The sequence below is a fragment of the Trachypithecus francoisi genome, unplaced genomic scaffold (assembly GCF_009764315.1).
Source record: "Trachypithecus francoisi isolate TF-2019V2 unplaced genomic scaffold, Tfra_2.0 Lachesis_group21, whole genome shotgun sequence".
Taxonomy (NCBI): Eukaryota; Metazoa; Chordata; class Mammalia; order Primates; family Cercopithecidae; genus Trachypithecus; species Trachypithecus francoisi.
This window is the reverse complement of record NW_022681467.1, coordinates 8,879,111-8,899,834: the sequence shown is the minus strand read 5'-3', so window position 1 is coordinate 8,899,834 and position 20,724 is coordinate 8,879,111. Positions and strand designations below refer to the sequence as shown.

General features: G+C 43.1%; 1 protein-coding gene and 1 pseudogene across 1 annotated transcript in view; one reads left to right on the top strand and one right to left on the bottom strand.

Moving 5' to 3' along the window:
- Nucleotides 1–19,907, top strand: part of PCSK2 (proprotein convertase subtilisin/kexin type 2) — a 264,000-nt gene extending 244,093 nt beyond the window's left edge. Inside the window, exons 11-12 of the mRNA XM_033185549.1 lie at nucleotides 2,609–2,836; nucleotides 16,882–19,907. Coding sequence (XP_033041440.1) covers nucleotides 2,609–2,836; nucleotides 16,882–17,368 — 715 coding nt within the window. The 3' untranslated portion in view covers nucleotides 17,369–19,907. The remainder of the gene's footprint in view (nucleotides 1–2,608; nucleotides 2,837–16,881) is intronic.
- Nucleotides 14,992–15,427, bottom strand: LOC117068332 (annotated as a pseudogene).
- Nucleotides 19,908–20,724: the final 817 nt, after the last annotated feature.

Below are 20,724 nucleotides of genomic sequence, written 5' to 3'. Positions count from 1 at the left end.
TCTCCAAAACAGTGACCTGTATATTGCAGATACTCTATAAATTTATTTTTTAATTATTCAATAACTATCACCTGTAATTCTTGGGCTGCTATGGTAAAATTAAAACTTAAAGCAAGTTGATGAAATACCTATTTTACAGAATACTGTATTCCTTCAATTCCTAAATTGTCCAGAAGTGATACTAGAAGGAACCTGGTTTTACACTTCAGACATATGCAAATAGCAGGTCAAACAGTGTCGCAGACTCAATTACACTGGAGAGTGGACTATGCTCTGATTTATCTCAAAAGTGAAAAGTTCTCTGTTCCAAAACATTATTTCTCTGTCACTCTCTCTCTCTCTCTTTCTTTCTAAAATGCAGTCCATGAGAATAAACCTGCAGAGAAACATTTAAGGGAGCCTTTCTCCAGGCATCAGAAGAACAGCACATTTTCATGGCAAAGATGAGAAATAAGAAACCTGTTAGCCAGCCCTCGGGTCATTTAGATCCTCATTTGTCAACACTTCTGAGATTAATAAACTCAGAATCCCCTTCCAGCAAAACACTCAAGTTTTTAGCCATAATCAACTTAAGGAACTTTTACACCATTTTCTCAGGTCCTGAGGGACCATGTGTCCAAGACATGTTCTGAATCTCCTCAAATAAGCATTGACCTTCCTTGCAACTTGCTTCTTTTCTTTTTTCTTTTCTTTTTTTTTATTGTACTTTAAGTTCTAGGGTACATGTGCACAATGTGCAGGTTTGTTACATAGGTATACATGTACCATATTGGTTTGCTGCGCCCATTAACTCGTCATTTACATGAAGTATTTCTCCTAATGCTACCCCTCCCCCTCCCCCAACCCCATAACAGGCCCCGGTGTGTGATGTTCCCCGCCCTGTGTCCAATTGTGGAACTTGCTTCTTAATAGAGGAAGGTCTGCATTCAAGAGCACATGGATCATTTGAACTCTTGATTCTGATTCAGATCTTCCAACCAATGAACTTTGCATATCTTGAAATTTTATCAAATAAGTTATGTTGCTCCCAGTCCTTTGAATTGTTTGACTTCTGAAGAGAACTGTAGTGCAATGTTTTGCCAACTTTTTGACCACAACCCTCAGTGAGTAATAAACTTTGCACTGCAGGTCAGCACACACACACACCTACCCTCCAACTTATACCCTCCAACCTCCAACTTACCTACCCTCCAATACCCTCCAACCTACCCTCCAATAATAGCTCCAAACCTACCCTCCAATAATAGCTCCAAACATGAAGCTATTATTTCATGAAAAAATAGCTTCCTGTGTTATGTGCAGTGCACACTTCTATCCTTTTTTATTCTGCTCCATTCATTTTTTAAAATGATAACACCAACCACTAAATCACTGGTTCTCAACATTGGCTGTCTGTTGGAATGATCTGAGAAGTTTTAACAATTTCCAATGCCTGGGTCTCACTCCCAGAGAGTCTGATTTACTTGGTCTGGGATGAGGTCCTAACAGTGAGACTTTCAATGTCCCTAGAAGAAAATTTTCATGTGCAGTCCAGATAGATAACCTGTGCGATAACCTGGCCCAAAAACAAATCATGATTTGCAATTTGAAAAACATAGACAATGAGTAGTAACAGACACTAATTTCCAAAAACAATAACATTTACAAGAAGACTAGTTTATTCACTGAACAAGCAATGTGCCAAGGAACATCCTGGACACTAAGGATATAAATATGCTGAATATAATTTCTCTACCCTTGAAGAACTGTACCCTCATTTTCAAAAACGGAACACACCCAGGTACCAGTTCCCAGATGAAGAAACAGCATGACCAGCACCCAAAAGCTCCCTGTATCCCCTTCCAGTCACTGCCCCACAAGACTGACTACTAATATGACCTCCAACAGCATAGATTAGTCATTGTAATGACTAATGACTAATAATGAAATCATACTTTATGTTCTCTCTTCTGCCTGGCTTCTTTAGGCCAACATGGTATTTGTGAGATTTTTCCATATTATTCAGAGTACCTGGAGTTCATTCATTCTCACTGCCTTATAGTACCCCACATTCTGTAAGTTACACCTCAATTAGTTTACTCATTATTTTTTGGATGGCATGTGGGGTTTTCACAGTTTGGGGCTAGGAGCATTCTAGTACACAGGTCTGGTTAATATGTACACATTTGGTCAGGTATATGCCTAGGAATAGAATTTCCAGGCCATAGCTTAAGCTTAACTTTAGAAGATACAGCCAAACAATTTTCCAGTTTGGTTGGAATAGCTTGCACACTCATCAACAAAGTACATGTGTTCCAGTTGCTCCACGTCTTCTTCAACACTTAACATTGTCAGTCTTTTTCATTTTAGCCATTCCAGTGTGTGTGTTAGAATAGACTTTTGAAATCAATTTATTTAAGTAAGAAAAGCAAGATTTCTTTAATTGACATATATAATGGTTCTGAATAGTGCATGGACACCCTCCCTTGAATTTGAGAGTTCACAGAGAGTCCAAAATCTTACAAAAGGTCTGTGTCCTGGGTGATATTTCTGTTAATCATTGTGCTTCTCTCCCTCTCTCACCCTGCCTCTTGCCCTTGCCCTCTTGCTCTCTGCTTCCTGTATCCAGCCTGGGTCTGACCTGGCGGGACATGCAGCATCTGACTGTGCTCACCTCCAAACGGAACCAGCTTCACGACGAGGTTCATCAGTGGAGGCGCAACGGGGTTGGCCTGGAATTTAATCACCTCTTTGGCTATGGGGTCCTTGATGCAGGCGCCATGGTGAAAATGGCTAAAGACTGGAAAACCGTGCCTGAGAGATTCCACTGTGTGGGAGGCTCCGTGCAGGACCCTGAGTAAGTGGGGGTAGTGGTCCATCTGCTGCATGTGGAAAGTGCCCCTGAGATGGCTCCATGGCATTGGCATAATATCACATTCCCTCTTCATGTTTGGGTCAACTGGACTTTTTGTTTGTTTGTTTTTTTGAGACAAGGTCTCACTTTGTCATCCAGGCTGGAGTGCAGTGGCATGATCATAGCTCACTGCAGCCTTGAACTCCTGGTCTCAATAATCCTCCTGCCTCAGACTTCCAGGTAGTTAGGACCACAGGCGTGCACCACCACACCCAGCTAATTTTTTTATTTTTTGTAGAGACAAAGCCTCACTATGTTGTCCAAGATGGTCTCAAACTCCTGGGCTCAAGTGATCCTTCTGCCTTGCCCTCCCAAAGCACTGGGATTACAGGTGTGAGCCACAATTCTCAGCCTGGATTTGACTCAGGGACAACCAGCTTCCAAGCAGAGCTGCAGGTTTGCACAAATCCAGGGGGCACCATTTACATAGAACACAGAACCCTTGCTTTTGGTTTTGAGCCTTAAGTGTTTCAGTGGTGTATGTAATTATTTCTAAGGGCACAAATCAACCACTATAAGCATCACCCAGCTCAATAAGGAGAACATGACTAGTATCCCCAAAGGCCTGCCCCCGTGACCACTGCCATTATCATCCCCACGCCAGTGTAGCCATATTCTTACTTCTAACTCCATAGCTTATTTGCCTGTTCCATACTTACTAGACTCATACACTATGTCCTATTTTACAAACTAGATTATTTTGCTTGGAGTTATGTTCGTGAGATCCAATCACGTTTAATGTGTACTTATAGCTTTTTCTCTTTGCTGAAGAGTGTTCCAGTGTGTGATTATAACACAATTTTTTTAACATTCTACTTGTGGGACAATCTAAGGACTTGACTTTCCTATGAGTGAGATGGATTGCCACTTGGAGGGATTTGTGTGAGGGGCTCCCCACACAGAAACCACAGCGTTGGTCAACTGCACCCACTTCCCTTCCAACTGCCCCACCTTGGCAAGGGGATTGGTCAGTAAGGATACTTCTTAATTTCTCTCTGTCCTCCTTGATGCACTAGTAAAATGGAGATACTAATTTATATTATTATCACTGAGGTATTATTTACATATCATGAAACACACAGAACTTAAGTGTGTCATTTGAGTGTTGATAAATGTATATACCCTGGTAACTACCACTGAATTAAGAGATGAGGCATTCCATCAACCCAGGAAGATTCTTCATGCCCACTTCCAGTTCGTCCACATGCTCCACAGACACCCTTTGTTTTTATTCCTTTCTCTGTGGATGCGTTTCACCAGTTCCCGGACTGGACTGTGTCCAGTTTCTTTTTCTCAGCATGAAGCTTGTGAGATTCGTCCAGGTCACTGTGTGTAGTCATAGCTCATTCATTCTCATTCTATCTTGAGAATACACCTCCATGGCTTACGTCATTTAAATGGTGGTAAAATTCATTCCCTGCCAGGGCCGTATTTCTGAGCATTACGCAGCTTGGCCAGAGTCCAGCCCCTCTCAGACTTTATCCTTCTAGCCACTCTTCATTGGCCCTAGACTCCCTATATCTCTTCTACTCAGTTACTCAGACCTGAATTCCGATCTTGACTTCACCAACTTAGACAATACTTTTGACCTTTCTGACCCTCTGCTTTAGCAATTCTCAACCTTTGTGCCCTGTCTCCCTTTGACAGCGTGGTGACGTCTGTGGGCTCCATCTCAGTCTAATGTTTTGCAAATTCATTAGATAAAATATACGGGATTGCAAAGGAAACCAATTATGTTGAAACCAATTACAAAAATGTTTTAGAAAACAAATTCATGCTGAAATATATGTCCCCTTGTCAGCACATTAAGTAAAAAGCTCTAGTGGCAAGTCTAATGGCCACAACAATTTCAGAGCAGCAGTGATGATGAACTGCTGCTGCAAGATCCATGCAGTTGCTATGGTGGGACATGAAAATCTGCCAGCTCTTTGATGACAAAGTCCGATGCCACTCTGCTTTGTGGCCTGCATTCATAATCAAAAGAGAAGAAAAATTTCTATTATAAGCTAGTGAAAATTAAGATGTGAGGTTTTTTTCCATTGAAATTATTAGACCCCTGAATTCTATCCCAATGGGCCCCAAAATAAGAGATTTTTTTCTCTTTCCTCACAAGTAAAATGGAGCTAATGTCTTTCCTCCTCAGGCTGCTGGGAGACTTTAGTAACACACAAGTCTACAGCAGGCACACAGTAGGCACTTAATAAATGTAATGTTGCATCTCCTTCTCATCCATCACTAGATGTGAACACTCCTAGCTCACATCTGTAGAATAAAAAATGATAGCAATCTCCTAGAATTTTTGGTGAAATAATTGTCTGATTTTTATGCAAATTCCAAATCATGTATCCTCTCAGCCTAAAATATCCTCCAATGGACAAGCATGTGCCCTGAGATGCCCATCCTCCCGTGGGCCAGTGTCCTGCTGTAGACGGGCAGCCCACCATAGGTCAACATCCTCCCACGGGCCAGCGTCCTGCTGTAGACGGGCAGCCCACCATAGGTCAGCATCCTCCCACGGGCCAGTGTCCTGCTGTAGACGGCCAGCCCACCATAGGTCAGCATCCTCCCACGGGCCAGTGTCCTGCTGTAGACGGCCAGCCCACCATAGGTCAGCATCCTCCCATGGGCCAGTGTCCTGCCATAGAGGGGCAGCCCACCATAGGTCAGCATCCTCCCATGGGCCAGCGTCCTGCCATAGAGGGGCAGCCCACCATAGGTCAGCATCCTCCCACGGGCCAGTGTCCTGCTGTAGACGGGCAGCCCACCATAGGTCAGCATCCTCCCATGGGCCAGCATCCTCCCATGGACAAGCATCTTCCCATGAGCATCCTCATTGTTTACTCACTGAGCCCCTAGAAAGTGGCACGAAGTGGATTACTGCCAAGCTGAGTACTTTTTTCCATGAAACAGTCCATGATTTTAGAAGGCCTCACTCTAATCAGCACCACATGGAAAAAATAAAGCTTCAGCCCAAGCCCTATAATAATCTAAAAACACAGAGCTGCCCAAGTCCCAAGTGATGTTATAAATGTCCTATAATAAAAATAGCTACTCTGCACAGTTCCTCACCATTTTCCAAAGCTGCTGTGTCCACCCATCATTTCTATTCAGTCCCGCATCCCTCCTCTCGGCAAGACAGATTTCTCTGAGCTCTAAACAAGTTGATTGACATGGTCAAGGCCACAGAGGCTGTAAGTGTAAGTGAAGACTGGAAGTCACTTTCATGGAGTGCCAACTGCATGCTATGTGCTTTCATACACATAAGCTTCACAGCCACCGTATTGTTGAGAGTGTGCCTTACACTCACACCGTCGAGGTGGGCGTGGGGGTGAATATTTTGCGGCCTTAACAACAAACTGGTCCCATGCTATGTGTCAGAGAGAAGCACCGACTAGATGTGGTATATGGCTAGGTCCATTTACATTACTGCATCTAATCCTTGTAAGCCCAAGAGGCATGTCCTATCATTATTACTTTTTATACACAAGGAAGCTGAGATCCAGAGAGGAATGAAAAATACAAAATGTGCTCAGAGTCACAAAGGGCAGAGCAGGACTTGAAGTAAAGCCCATCTGAATCCAAACCCCAGGCTCTTTTCACTACATAACCTTGACCTTAATCAGCAACTGTGCACACAGGCCCTTCGTCAGGCCGTCTGTGAGAGCAGCCCTGCTGTGAGCTCACAGGGCCATTGCTGATGAGAGGAAGCTGGGAAAGGTCAAGGACGTGCCAAATGTCATCCAGCTACTAAGCAGCCACATTGGGATCTGAGCCCAGTCACTTTGACCCCTCACGGTGGGCTCTCAGGTATCTCAGTGACTCCCCCTGGAGACAGGGAGGCTTGGGTGGGGGAGGGAGCTCCAGTAAACGTTCCCCTGGGGATGCTGAAACAGCCACCTAGTGGATGCTCCCATCTCCCAAACCCCATCACTGGCATTCCAGAGGCCCTGTCACTGGTCTACAATGCCAAGGTCTACAATGTCTTTTGGGAATGAACAAAGAGACGAGACTGGAAACCACTGTTCAAATGAGGGATTTAAGGCTAAACCCTACTCATCATAACTAACTTCACCCAAAGTCAACATGAAATGGGCATTGACAACTGTTTCCCTTGTTAGAGCTCAGAATAATTTATTGAGAAGTTTGGAAGCGCAGCGACTTTCTGCAGTGGTGAAAATGTTCTGCACTGTCCGGTACAATAGCTTGTGGCTATTGAGTGCTAGAAAGGGGATGACTGTGATTAAGAAACTAAAGTTTTCATCCCATTTCATTCTAATTAATTTAAATTTAAATAGCAACATGTGGCTAGTGGCTACCATCTTGGACAGCTAGGTCTTTTTTTTTTTTTTGAGACGGAGTCTCACTCTGTCCCCCAGGCTGGAGTGCAGTGGCATGATCTCGGCTTACTGGAACTTCCACCCCTCCAGGTTTTTAAGCAGTTCTCTGCCTCAGCCTCTGGAGTAGCTGGGATTACAGGCGTGTGCCACCACACCCAGCTAGTTTTTTTGTATTTTTGTTAAAGACGGGGTTTCACCATCTTGGCCAGGCTGGTTTTGAACTCCTGACCTCATGATCCACCCACCTCGGCCTCCCAAAGTGCTGAGATTACAGGCATGAGCTACCGCACCCGGCTACGGGCAGCCAGGTCTAAGGCACATCTGGTAGTTACGTCTTAGCAGGAGGGATGCTGAATTGTGCAAACTGAATGGGAAGTGGAGATTTAATAACATAAACTCTATGAAGGGGTGTCAAGAAGATGAAACTAAAAGAAAGGCTGGCTGGTCCATTTTATAGCCTCATGCCTTCCCCCAGCACAACATCCGATTGCAGCATCCCAGAAGCCTAAAGGCAGCCTTTCGAGGGTGATAGTAAGAACTGCTGCTAAGGACTTCTCTCGGACAGTCACTGCTAGCCCTTTACTTCCACTATCTCATTTAATCCCAGGAGGTTGGCATGCCTAGTCTTAATTTAGGTGAGAAAACAGGATCAGACAAATAAAGCAAATGGCCTTAACTCCTATGTCCTTAATCCATTCCACAAGGCCCTGGGGCCTGGAACCTCCTTCCCTTATTGCAAAAGGAAAAAGACTTACAATGTTTGTGCCTTTACAGACACTCTGCAAGCAGCGGGTAGGGGCTGGACTGTCCCCCACAGGCAGCGCAACTGGCACAATGTCTACATTTAGTTGCACATAAGCAATATTTACAATTAACAAAAAGTCGGTGCCATTGCAATATTTAGGGGAAGAGTTAGCTTGGAATATACTGAGGCCCTCTTAGTCAAGGTACACGTCGATACCAGGCTTTATTTTCTGAGATTGCACTGGACAAGCAGGACAGACCTCTAATGATCGCCAAGCACCATGTGATTATGAGAGAGGGCAGGAGGGGAGCACCGCGGGAAAGGAGAGAGAGGAATGAGGATGTATGCTGAGATGAATGGCAATTTATCTCCCAGTTTCTGAATATGCTTAGCATTCCGTCATAATCTGCATGCATGTGGAATTTAAGGCCAGAGGGAACACTGGAAATAATGTTGTCCGAGTCCCTCTAAGGAATCTGAGGTCCGGAGATGAGATCATCCCAACATCTCACAACTAGCCAGGAACTTTATGCAAGATCAATGCAGTGTTTTCAATGAAGAGAAACGGGAGAGCTATTTCAGCACTAACTCAGCTGGGCCCTCTCAAAGGACTGGGCCCTTGTCTGTTGTATTCACTGGTATACCCCTAGTGCCTAGAATGGTGCCGGGCATTTAGTAGACAGGTGATAAATATTTTTTAAATGAATGAGGGAATGAAAATATTCAGCCAGCATCAGCTGGACACAAGAGAAATGTCTGACTGGTGGCAATAGGACCGGCGGGCCAGCCAGGCAAACGTGGCAAGGAGGCTCTGCCCTGCTTGGAAGGGCTCTGCCTCCTCTCAGTGCTCTCCAGTCACTCGTCCACCCCCACACTGGAACTTGTTCTCAGATGCAGATGAGTTAGGTCTAGGGCAAATATACTTGTTGAAGAACACAGAGGCTACACAGGGAGATTTGGAGGGCAGCCCCAGGGCTGGCTGTTCCGCTTGGCAGAGGAGGCCCTTATGACCACGAAGCACACTCGTGGGGCGGTAGGATCGAGGAATCAACAGCCGTGGCAATCGCCACTCTCCATAATGTGCAGGGCTGCACAGAAACAGCTTCCAAGGTGCAGTGAGTGGTGATTGTCAGGTTTGTGGGTTTCCTCAGCATTAATCTTCCCGGAGAAGGAGTCAATTTGAAAAGCAATTTTCTAAAGAGGCTTTATCAAGAGAGTCAGTGAAGGATGCTCAGCTACAATCAAAGGGGAAAATACACCTGGCTGTGACCAGCTGCACCAGCTGTGTGTGCAATGAGCGGAGCCAGCCCAGGCCGGCCCCATCAGCCAGCCCGGAGTGACCTGTCCAGCGCAGTCTGCCCCCAGCCCCTCTGGACACCCTGAGGGGACTATTCACTGAGCTCCTTTAAGGCTGTGCCAAAATATGTGATCCGGCTCTGAAGTTTAAGTGAATTTTGAAATAAATGTTAAAACCTGGTATCAATGCTGGAAGCAGCATGAGAGTGAGAAGTCAGTGTGTGCTCGGCCCTGTGCCACCTGGGGGACTGTGAACCAGTACTCCCGAGCTGCAGAGTCTTCCTGCACGAGCTCATGCCCACCTGACTCTGCTACAGGGAGAGGAGAAAACCTCATCATGGCTATCTGCTGAGTGTCCTCATGTGACTGCCACAAAAGCAGGCATTTTAGGCACTTGAGAAAGAGTGGTTATCATTGTTTCTATTGTGATTATTCTATCAAAACAATCACAGCTTTATAACTTTTTTTTTTTTGAGACAGAGTCTTACTCTGTCACCCAGGCTAGAGTGCAGTGGCACAATCTTGGCTCACTGCAACCTCCACCGTCCAGGTTGAAGCGATTCTTCTGCCTCAGCCTCCCAAGTAGCTGGGACTACAGGCGTCTGCCACCACAACTGGCTAATTTTTGTATTTTTAGTAGAGCCGGGTTTCACCATGTTAACCAGGCTGGTGTCGAACTCCTGACCTCAGGTGATCTGCCTGCCTTGGCCTCACAAAGTGTTGCGATTACAGGCATGAGCCACCACACCAGGCCACAGCTTCATAACTTTATCATGCAGTTGAAGATTCATAACACAAGAAGCATTCCCCAGGGCCTCCTGGGAAGCAACACGTATTTCTTGACACAAGGCAGTTTAAACACTTACTCACAATGATGTGCAATAAAATAAAGATACAAGCCACCCCACACCCCTAAGTTTGTCTTTTATAGGACTTGAGCACTAGGCTTTTGCGTATTATCTCTAATAGGTCAAAGAAGAACTCTTTTTTTTTTTTTTTTGAGATCAAGTCTCGCTGTGTCACCCAGGCTACAGTGCAGTGGCATGATTTCAGCTCACTGCAACCTCTACCTCCCACGTGCAAGTGATTCTTCTGCCTCAGCCTCCTGAGTAGCTGGGATTACAGGTACACACCACCATGCCTGGCTAATTTTTGTATTTTTAGTAGAGACGGGGTTTCTCCATGTTGGTCAGGCTGGTCTTGAACTCCTGACCTCGTGATCCACCTGCCTTGGCCTCCCAAAGTGCTGGGATTACAGGCATGAGCCACCGCTCCCGACCTAAGAACTCTCAAACCTCCAGAAAGCATGCTTCATTTTCTGCAGCAAATGAGCTCCAGATCATGGCCTGGAAACTAACACCCTATGACTATTTAAAATATTTCTGCAGAGCCTCTTTTTGTTCCACCACCAACCTCCTCCTATTTAACCTTCTTGTAAATTGACAGTTCCTGAGCATGTATCTCCTTTTTGCTTTAAAATAAGAATGTTGTATTCCTTTTCTTATAAAAGCAATACATGGTCACTGTAAGAAAATCAGAAAATACAAGTGAGCAAAAAAAGAGAGAGAAACAAGAAACATCTGGAAAATACGGTTCCTAGGCTCTCCCAATGCCATGATGCCAGCCAAAAACCGTACCTGTGAGGGGAGAATGGTGTTCTTTCTCTACCAAGTTCGCTGCCTTTGGAATTCACAGCATGCTTTTAATTTAATTTCGTAGTAACTTAACATTCTCAGAAGAGTCTAGCCACATGTCTCCTCTCTCAGGGGACCCAGCTCTTGTGCAGGAAGCAGTTCACACGGCAGGGCAGGATCCGGCAGTTTTTCTAGCTGGCAGTCTCTCCATGGTGGTTTAAAAAAAGCCAGACTCTCAGCCAACGTGAAAAGAGTTGTTCTAGTGCTGGGATGATCTGTTATGATGGAAGGAGAGAAATATAGATTGGACCAAACCTGAGATGACCTTCAACCACACCATGGCTAAGAGGGCTTCAGTAGATGGTGACAGTGCCTGGTTCGGATCCTCTTCCCTGGGCTGTGCACCACCCCAGCTGCTGTGGGCATTGGCTGCTAACTGTGGTCTTCTGCCTGTGTCTCTGAAGAATCACCCTCAGGGGCTATGGAAACCCGGCTGAAATAAGAATACGTAAAACCAATGCACCTGCCCCCAAGCAGGACAACTGTGTGGTGGTGTTGATGCTCCAAAGCCAGCATGGCCTCTGACCGCCAGGCACACCCCAGTGTCTAAGGCTTCTAGGAAAATGTGTGATTCTTAACACAAGTTTGTGTGTTTGTCCCTACTCCCACCTGTCTTTCGGCTTTCCAAGGTGCATGGAATATTTGTTTCAGTCTCCCTCCATCTCTCCCTTGCACCCTCTCTCACAAATGCACAACACTCACTCTAAAGTAAGACTTTTAGCCTGGGCAGTCGGTGGCCTGTGTTCTAGTTTCCCCTTCTCAGCCTTGCTGTCATTTTCCCTCCCTTGGTCTTAGTCGCTAAGGCCTTCCCCACGACCGTGGGGCTCCTGGGAGAAACAGATACGACAGCTGCCATGGAAGATTCACACAGACAGGAACACACCAGCCCTTGTTGTCCTGCCAATAAGGCTCCTTCTTGGGACTCCAATTCCAGGCTCCTCTACCATGCCCTTAATGTCAAAGTGGTCCCCAGCCTAGATCTATCTTTACAATAACTTCTTAAGGGCTTTTTAAAGAAAGCAAAAGAAGTGAGAGTGACTGAGCCCACAAGATGGAATGAAGCCCATATTCTGTATCACCAGCGATGACATGAATATAGTCAATAGGCCTCAGACACTGTGCAGAGGGATGGGGTAATCAGTTTCCAGTTGCTCTTCTCTAGAGACAAATAACACCTGTTTTAGGTTGGGTTGCCTGGAAGCAGAGCCTGTGAGCCAGGCAAAAACTGAATGCCCTTGAAACAGAAGCCCAAGAGACTCTGCCTCTTGTTGTTGTTCTTATGAGATTCAAATTCAACATACATAAACAATTTAGACCCACACTATCCAGTATGAAGCAACCAGCCACACGTGGTTATATAATCACATATTAGATTAATTAAAATTGAATAAAATAAATTGAACATTCATTTCTTCATTCACATGATCTATGTTTCAATTGCTCACTAGCCACATGTAGCCAGTGGCTACCATACTAGAGCTTATGTATATAGAACATTTCCATCATTGTGGCTAGTGGTGGTCTAGACATATGTAAATATACTATGTATATAAGTATATATGTATACACACATTATATATATGTACACATATAATGTATATGTATGATAATTTATCTTGCCAGCAACTGTTCAGGGCAGGAATTAATAGCTCAGATCATGCAAATACTTGCTCACAACTGGACTCGTAGTCTGAGACTCTTCGCGCCACCCTATACAGCTGTCCACGGCTGGGCTGGAGCCCAAACAATCTTTAGTCATTTATCACCTTACCTGTTCTGTTTCTGATCTTGTTCTGAATAAATAGCACCGTCTTTGAGAAATCCAGGTTATGGCCCTCATTACCCCGACCTCCAAAGTTGGCTTAATGCCTGCTTTCCACCAAATGGATGGATTTCCCCAGATCCTGGGGACAGAAAGACCACCCCCACCATCACTGGATCCCCATAGCTGATGGACACTCCATACATCATTCAGTATCACCATCCAGGGGTGGGAGAGGAGAACACAGCAGTGCTCCATGAAACCGTTTAAGTATATACTTGTAAAGTTCCTCCAGAGAGTATTAATGAACTGCACTGTATATTTCAGCAAGCCCTCCCAGGCTCATGGCTTGGTTCCTAGGGCAATGCAGAACCAAGGTTTGACTCCGAGCTGGGCATGCAACCACTGTCTTTTTGTAAATGTGCTTTATAAGATGTGTGTTTAAAAATATCCACCATCTTATACTCCAAAATAAAAGCCATGTTGAGGAAGGATATTTGCATAGGCAATGAGCCAGTACCATGTGCCAAGCATTGTGCCTGGTATTTTATTTATTTATTTATTTTTCAGCACAGAAAGATAATATTTATTATATTTTAGCTAGACACAGAGCAGATAGCTAGTTCACGAGGTATGAATTTTTTTTCTTAAATCAGGCTTAAACAACAATAATAAAAAACAAATCTGCATATATATGTTGGTCACTATTATAATCTTCAAGGGCACAAAAGCCAGTAGCATAAAGAAACATGAATAATGACTGAGAAGTTTCTGATGTGCCAAAAACAAAGATCATTGCATTAAACTCCTTTATTTTGCTAATTTAATTATTAAACATTTAATAATTATTAATTTTTATTTGGCAAAATATCAAACATGCAGATAGTATTCCTACAAGAATATTGCCTTAATATCATCAATATTAACACTAAGTTTATTCCTCTCCAAAATTCAATGAGTTGTGGTTCCACTTTCTATACTTATTAGTGTTAGTGGTAATATGAAAAACTGATTTTATTTGCAGAGTTAAGTAGCAGATTGACTTCGCATTTGGTGGCCAGCTGTGTACCCTAATTTTTCATCTATTTTCTTAATAAATTTAATTACATTTCATAAACCCTGAGATAACCTGTTAATGATTGTGTACTTTTAATCTATACTTTATTCCACTCAGTTTGAACCCCACATAATAAGTCTTCAAAATTATTTACAGATGGTTGTAATTGAAGCAATGATAAAATTTACTACTTGTATAGATAAGACTGATAACAAGGCCTTTAACTAAGAGTTGCATATTTTATATGCACTTTTAACTTGCTAGGAGCAACTCTTAAAATTACATCTATCATTCTGTCAGAAAGCAATAAGTGCTTTCATTTTGCTTCTATACGTGTAACCAGATTCACCTTTTTCCTCCCTTGTAAAACAACTATTTTTTCCTTCCCCAAGTATTAATACTTGTCTTCCAACTGAACAACTGCTAAACAGAACTTAGCATTTGCACAGCACATTGATAACTATAGTGCTTAGCACAGACATATGCCCACAATAGGCATCTGATAAATGTTTGTTCCACATGGCATGAATTGTAAGGCAGCTGTTTGAGTCACATACTGTTCATCATATACTGCAACTAATTTTATTTAACTAGGAAATTCAGTTTACCAGATTTAATTATTCACCCTCAAGTGTAAATCCAAAAATTTGAAATAAAAAAATCGATTTACTAATCCTCAGAAAAAGTAAACAAGTTAATCATAGCTGTTACTATACTGTTCATTGATAGAGATTTTTAAAAAATTACTTTCCACTAAATATTATGTACAATTAAGTGAGGGGAAGAAAGTTTAAAAAAATGAAAAGATGTTAGCTAATTCTCATCATTTTCTCCACATTTATCCTTGCAGCTTATTTATTCATATATTTATTCCTGTTAACTTCTCTAGCTGAAAGAGAATTTTATTATCTGAATGGAGTTCCCTATCACCGTATATCCCCATCACAAAATACTAGTGAAAAGCTGGTGTAAATGTAAGATTGTATTTTCATGTCATGCCATATTTCTGCATTTATTTTTTGTTAGCATTAAATTTTTCCTACTTAAATGATGCTGCATAAAATACGAGACAATCTGCCAATTACTATGATATTGCTTGCTTAGAATATTCAGTTTTTGTTGATAGCTTTAAAGTATATTACACACTTGTCATTTAGCACACTAATAAATAACTATTTTTGAAAGGATACACTGACAAATTCTTAAGTTAATGGCTTTAGCCCAACATTTTTAGTCAGTTAAAGAACAATAGCAATGGCAAAAACATTGACAATACAGTTCATGGTCCAGTTCTCCCGTCTTACGGTACAGGTTCCATCAGATGTGGTATCCCAAAAACAAGAGCTGGCTGTGAAAGCCGTATGCGCTCTTCTGGACCACTGCACAGTTCACAGTATATTTATAAGCTTTTCCCAGCTTAACCAGATGTGTTAAGGATTATTCCACTATGCTTGCGGTTGGTCCACGGGTTGACGTTGTTGTAATTATAATCTTCACCACCTAAAACCCCATCTGCACACTCTGACAATATTGTGAGCTTCCTCAGCATTGAGGCCAACCTCGCAGTGGCGTTGGTACTCCTCTATGGTAGCACCGGCTCTCCCTAGGGGCAGAGCGACGCCTGTGCCTGGTATATCATACATGGTCTTATTTAACCACATAAGAACCACCCCCAATGACAGTGAAACTTCAAATACTTAAATAACCTGCCCAAGCTCTCATGAGCAGTAAACATAGAAGCAGAATTCTAATCCAAATGGGTTTATTCCCAAGGTCTGGAGTCTTTCTATTACACCATGTAACCCTCAAATGCAGTTTCCTGTTTTCCTTCTTTCTAGTGCAAGAATCTTTGAGCTTCTCACACTCCAAGAAGGCCATCTCCAGAAAGGAGATTGCCTGTAAGAACAGCCTAGAGAATACTTAGGCTTAACCTCGCTCCAACTCTCGCCAAAGAGACCCCCAAAGTCTCCTGATTGCTCATTGGACTGCCTTTCACTGGAATGAATTTACCCATTTTCAGCTTTTCTTAATGGTAGTAATAGCAGTCATATTAGCAATAGCTTCTATTTATCGAAGTACTTAGCACTTTGAAAGAAAAGCATTACGAGTTCCTGCCTCAGTCTGGGTTGTCCCAAAAGTCCAACCTGAGACAAGACTTGGGTGCTCACAGCTTTTTGAGAAATGATCCCAGGTAACACAAGTGAGGAAGTGGGGATGTAAAATAAGGGAGGGGAGAAAAGCCAATGAAGAGTGCATGAATGAGCGAGTTGCCACCGTGGGCAGCTGAGCTCAGTCCCACTAGGCACACTGAGTTGTCACGCTGAGGAATAGAGAAGCTGGGGTAAAAACCTGTCAGTCATTGGGAGACAGTTACCCCTCAAAGGTTAAATCCCTGCCACCTTTGGGCCTCCCTGCACACTGGCTGCACAGGCTTCCACAGAGGTGGGAGGAAGCCCAGAAACACCGGGAGATTCTCCTGCCTGGGGAGGGAAGCAGTGGAGGTGCAACGGAGCTTCAGCTGCAGGCAAACTCAGAAGGGACTTAGGAGACTCAGGAGGGGCATCACAGCATCTGCTACTTTCTCCTTCCACGTGGAAAGTTCCAAGCGTAAGTAACTTGCTCACAGCTGGGTGTGTTGGCTCACACCTGTAATCCCAGCACTTTGGGAGGCCAAGGCAGCTGGATCACTTGAGGCCAGAAGTTCAAGACCAGCCTGTCCAACATGGTGAAACTCCGTCTCTACTAAAAATACCAAAAAATTAGCCAGGCTTGGTGGCACATGCCTGTAACCCTGGCTACTAGGGAGGCTGAGGCATAAGAATCTCTTGAACCCAGGAGCTGGAGGTTGCAGTGAGCTGAGATCACACCACTGCACTCCAGCCTGGGCAACAGAGTGAGACCCTGTCTCAAAAGAAAGAAAAAAAAAAAGATATAAGTAACTTACTCAGGCTCGCACAGCCAGTGTGAGAACTAAACCCAGGTCTATCTGATCAACCCCAAAGCCCTTGCCGTTTCTGCTACCTGAAGCTGCCCCCAAAATCCCGTGTAAGGTGCACCCACCACTGTTTATCCTATCTCTTCTTCACTCTGTCCTCAGGAAAATTCCATCCACTGGCAAGTTGGTGCTGACACTCACAACCGATGCCTGTGAGGGGAAGGAAAATTTTGTCCGCTATCTGGAGCATGTCCAGGCTGTCATCACGGTCAACGCAACCAGGAGAGGAGACCTGAACATCAACATGACTTCCCCTATGGGCACCAAGTCCATTTTGCTGAGCCGGCGTCCGAGGGATGACGACTCCAAGGTGGGCTTTGACAAGTGGCCTTTCATGACCACCCACACGTGGGGGGAAGACGCCCGAGGCACCTGGACCCTGGAGCTGGGGTTTGTCGGCAGTGCTCCGCAGAAGGGGGTGCTGAAGGAGTGGACCCTGATGCTGCATGGCACTCAGAGTGCCCCGTACATCGACCAGGTGGTGCGGGATTACCAGTCCAAGCTGGCCATGTCCAAGAAAGAGGAGCTGGAGGAAGAGCTGGACGAAGCCGTGGAGAGAAGCCTGAAAAGCATCCTTAGCAAGAACTAGGGCTGCACATCCGCCTTCCCCGCCGCCCTCCCTCCCTGGCTCCACCTCTGTCCTCGCTCCACGTTTCAGGCAGGCACCTAGCAATTCCATCACCCATACAGGGAATTCCATCTTCTTAATCCGAAGCTTCGCTCACTGTCAATGATTATTTTCATTACAATGGAAACAATCTTTTTTACTCTATGCCCCAAATATAGCGTTCCCAACAACATCCATGTCCTATGTGTGACTCTAAATTCTTTATTTCTGTCATTCAAAAGGGTGATATCCTGAAAAAAAAAAAAAAAAAAAAAAATGGGACAGCTTTCCCCTCAATTTTTTTTTTATTTCTGAGAAGAGAAAAGAACCCATTTTAAAAGCCACATACAGTGACTCCAAGAACGATTGTCCGTGGTCTCAAATGAGGGGCTGTTATGTAACAAGAAAATCAAAGCTGAGGCCAGGGGGTAAGCGCCACATCTCTGAAAGCACAGGAGACACGGTGCTGTAAATCCTTTGGGGAGTGATGTTTTGAATTTAGAGATTGTCCAGGGGTGTAGATTAAGGTGATGTGATTCAAAAGATGCCATTCATAGAGAGCCCTAGTTACTGCATGGGGAAAGTAAAGATCCAGGAAGCATGAGGGCTGGATATTTAACCACCAACGCCAAGATAATTCACTCTACTCAGCCAGCATGGCGAATATAAAACTTACAGAGCGTGGCTGTGCTCTCACCAGCTGCTCCTCTGAGTTATGTTAAAATCCGCTAGAGCAGCCCAAATTTTTCTCAGTTTGTATAGAGTTCATCCCAGCCCCAATTTTCTGGGGCTCCTCACATCCAAAAGAGAAGAAAAATTAAGACAAGCCTGGCAACACACCTAGTGAAGAGTAGTTTACTAGCTTTTCAAACAAGAATGTCCCTTTTCCTAAGTCACTTCGAGGTTTCTTAATCTGATCTGAGTGAGAGGCGAGAGGAGTATTTTTTTTTTTTTTTTTTTACAGCTTTATACACATAGACGTGGGCTTTGATTTCCAAATAATATAATGGAAGAGCAACCTCATACTCCCCCACAGTTTGATGTCATTAATGTGTTGGGAAAAAGGCCTCTGTCCTGAAAGAGTCATGGGAGGTTAAAGGGGCACGTTTGAAGATGTGAGCGCTATCTTCACATAGTTCTCCGGTTGTAAGGAGCCTCTTCTGCCAAGAGAGGACCATGCAATTCATCCCAGAGGAACCTGAGGCCTGAAGGAGGCGAGAGAAGACCTCTGTTAGGAAAGCACACAGTTACCTTCTCGGCAACTAAGCAATCCCTGAGACCATTTAACACACAACCCAAAGGTTACGGTCAATCCCAAAAGTCACCACTTTATTCCCAACTAGACATTACTAGACTAGACCTCAGGTCACTTTGTTTACCTACTCAGAGATTGGCTTCTCATCCCCAGTCCCAGTGCACACCCATTCCCAAGAAATGCTTTGTCTTCAGCCTCTCCAGGTACCATTTCCCTTCCTGTGGGAGCACGGAGTTTAGCCTGGAGCCCCTCTCCTTCAAGCCAGCAACACAGAGCACTAGGTTCAATTCCCTGAAGGTGGCCACTTTAAGAGAGAAACCTGAAAACCCCATTTGCTTTCTTTTCTCCCATATTGGCATGGATTTCTGTCTTCTCTAACACCTTGTGACCTTCTCTATATCATGCTTTAAAGTGTAATAATATGATTTTTTAAAAGAAATTTATTACTTGTTGCAAAGGTCTTTTTAAACCAGTTTAGATTTCAAGAAAAAATAAATGGAAATCATTGAAAATTCATTTCACATTAATGGTCTGAAAATAAACCAAAGGACATTATGTGTGCATGTGTGTATAAGTGCACACAGAAATATATATACATATGTAGACTATATACATGTGTGTATATATGTGTATATATACATACACTTGTATAAATGTATATACACATATACCTATAATGTGTGTATGTGTATTTATTGAAGAAACAGATACCATATTCATCTCGAAAATAATATTCAGAGAATATCAAGATGATTCTGGCTGAAGAAAAAGGCCAGTGGAAATTCAGGTGAAAATATTCATCAATTCCCATTGCATCACTTCTGTAATTTTGCAGCTCTCTGTATAAACATTAAATGTCTTATATAGCAGCAAAAATATAAAATAGTTGTCCATATTTTCACAGGTGTGGTGTAATTTATAAAATTAGAAAGCAACATATCAGCTTCTTAAGAGAAATGGCAAGTTTTGATATGAGTATACAATATATAAAAATATATATAGTGCTATATATAAATATTTGGTCTCTTTCATTTTTTGCATCAGTATTAACACTAAAATATGTCTCACTAGTGATGTTTTTATGATATCCCTGATCCTAACTCAAGAGACAGTTATTTATAGTCATTTATTTTAAAAAATGAAAATAAGTGAATAATGATTAATTAGGTTAACATTGTTGCTCCCTGTGACAAAATTTTATAAGTAAATTTCAAAAGACATGTTGTAAATTAGTAGGCTCAACAATAAAACATTACCTTCCAGAAATTATGTCAGATGTGCTATATCGTACATGAAAATACTTTCATCCATTCTAGGCACAGATAATTTAAAAATTGCCAAAGAGAGATCTAAAGAGCCTGCTTTAATAAGTATGCATAAAAGATATAATTAGCATATAAATCATACACAAATTATGATGTACAGCAATAGTTTTCAAAATCTAGTTACATCCATTAGTGGGTTGTAAAATCAATTTAGGAAGTCAGTTTTTAAAAAAATAGAATAACTTAGAATACAGTAGGAGAGAAGAAAATAATAGGATAGAATAGAATAGAATAGAATAATCATGCATAATAAGGATAAGTATTGTTTCCTGAAATATTTGTTTCAGATGTGTGTGTGCACACGTGTGTGTGTCTGAGTGTGTGTACTAAATCACAATGTAAAATACATTTTTCATTGTGGGTGATGGTCAAAAATCTTTTAGAAACACTATTCTAAAATATATTAATCAGGCTAGACTAAGTTATGCTGTAGTAACAGACAGTCTCAAAATCTCAGTGGTTTAATACAACAAAGGTTTACTTATCATCCACACAAATTCCAGTGAAGGTTCAGGTGACTCCCCAAGGCCACAGACCTCCATGCAGTGACTCAGGATCCAGGCTGCTTCACCTTATGGTTTGTAATCCTAACACAAGGCTGCTATAATCACCATGCAGAAGAGAACCCAAGGAGGACATTCATCCACTCCTCGATGTTTAGCCTGAAGGAGACACATGCATCACTTCTGCCCATTGCCCACTGGCCAGTATTGGACAATAGCCCTGGCTAAATGCAAAATAACAACTAAGGGAATATT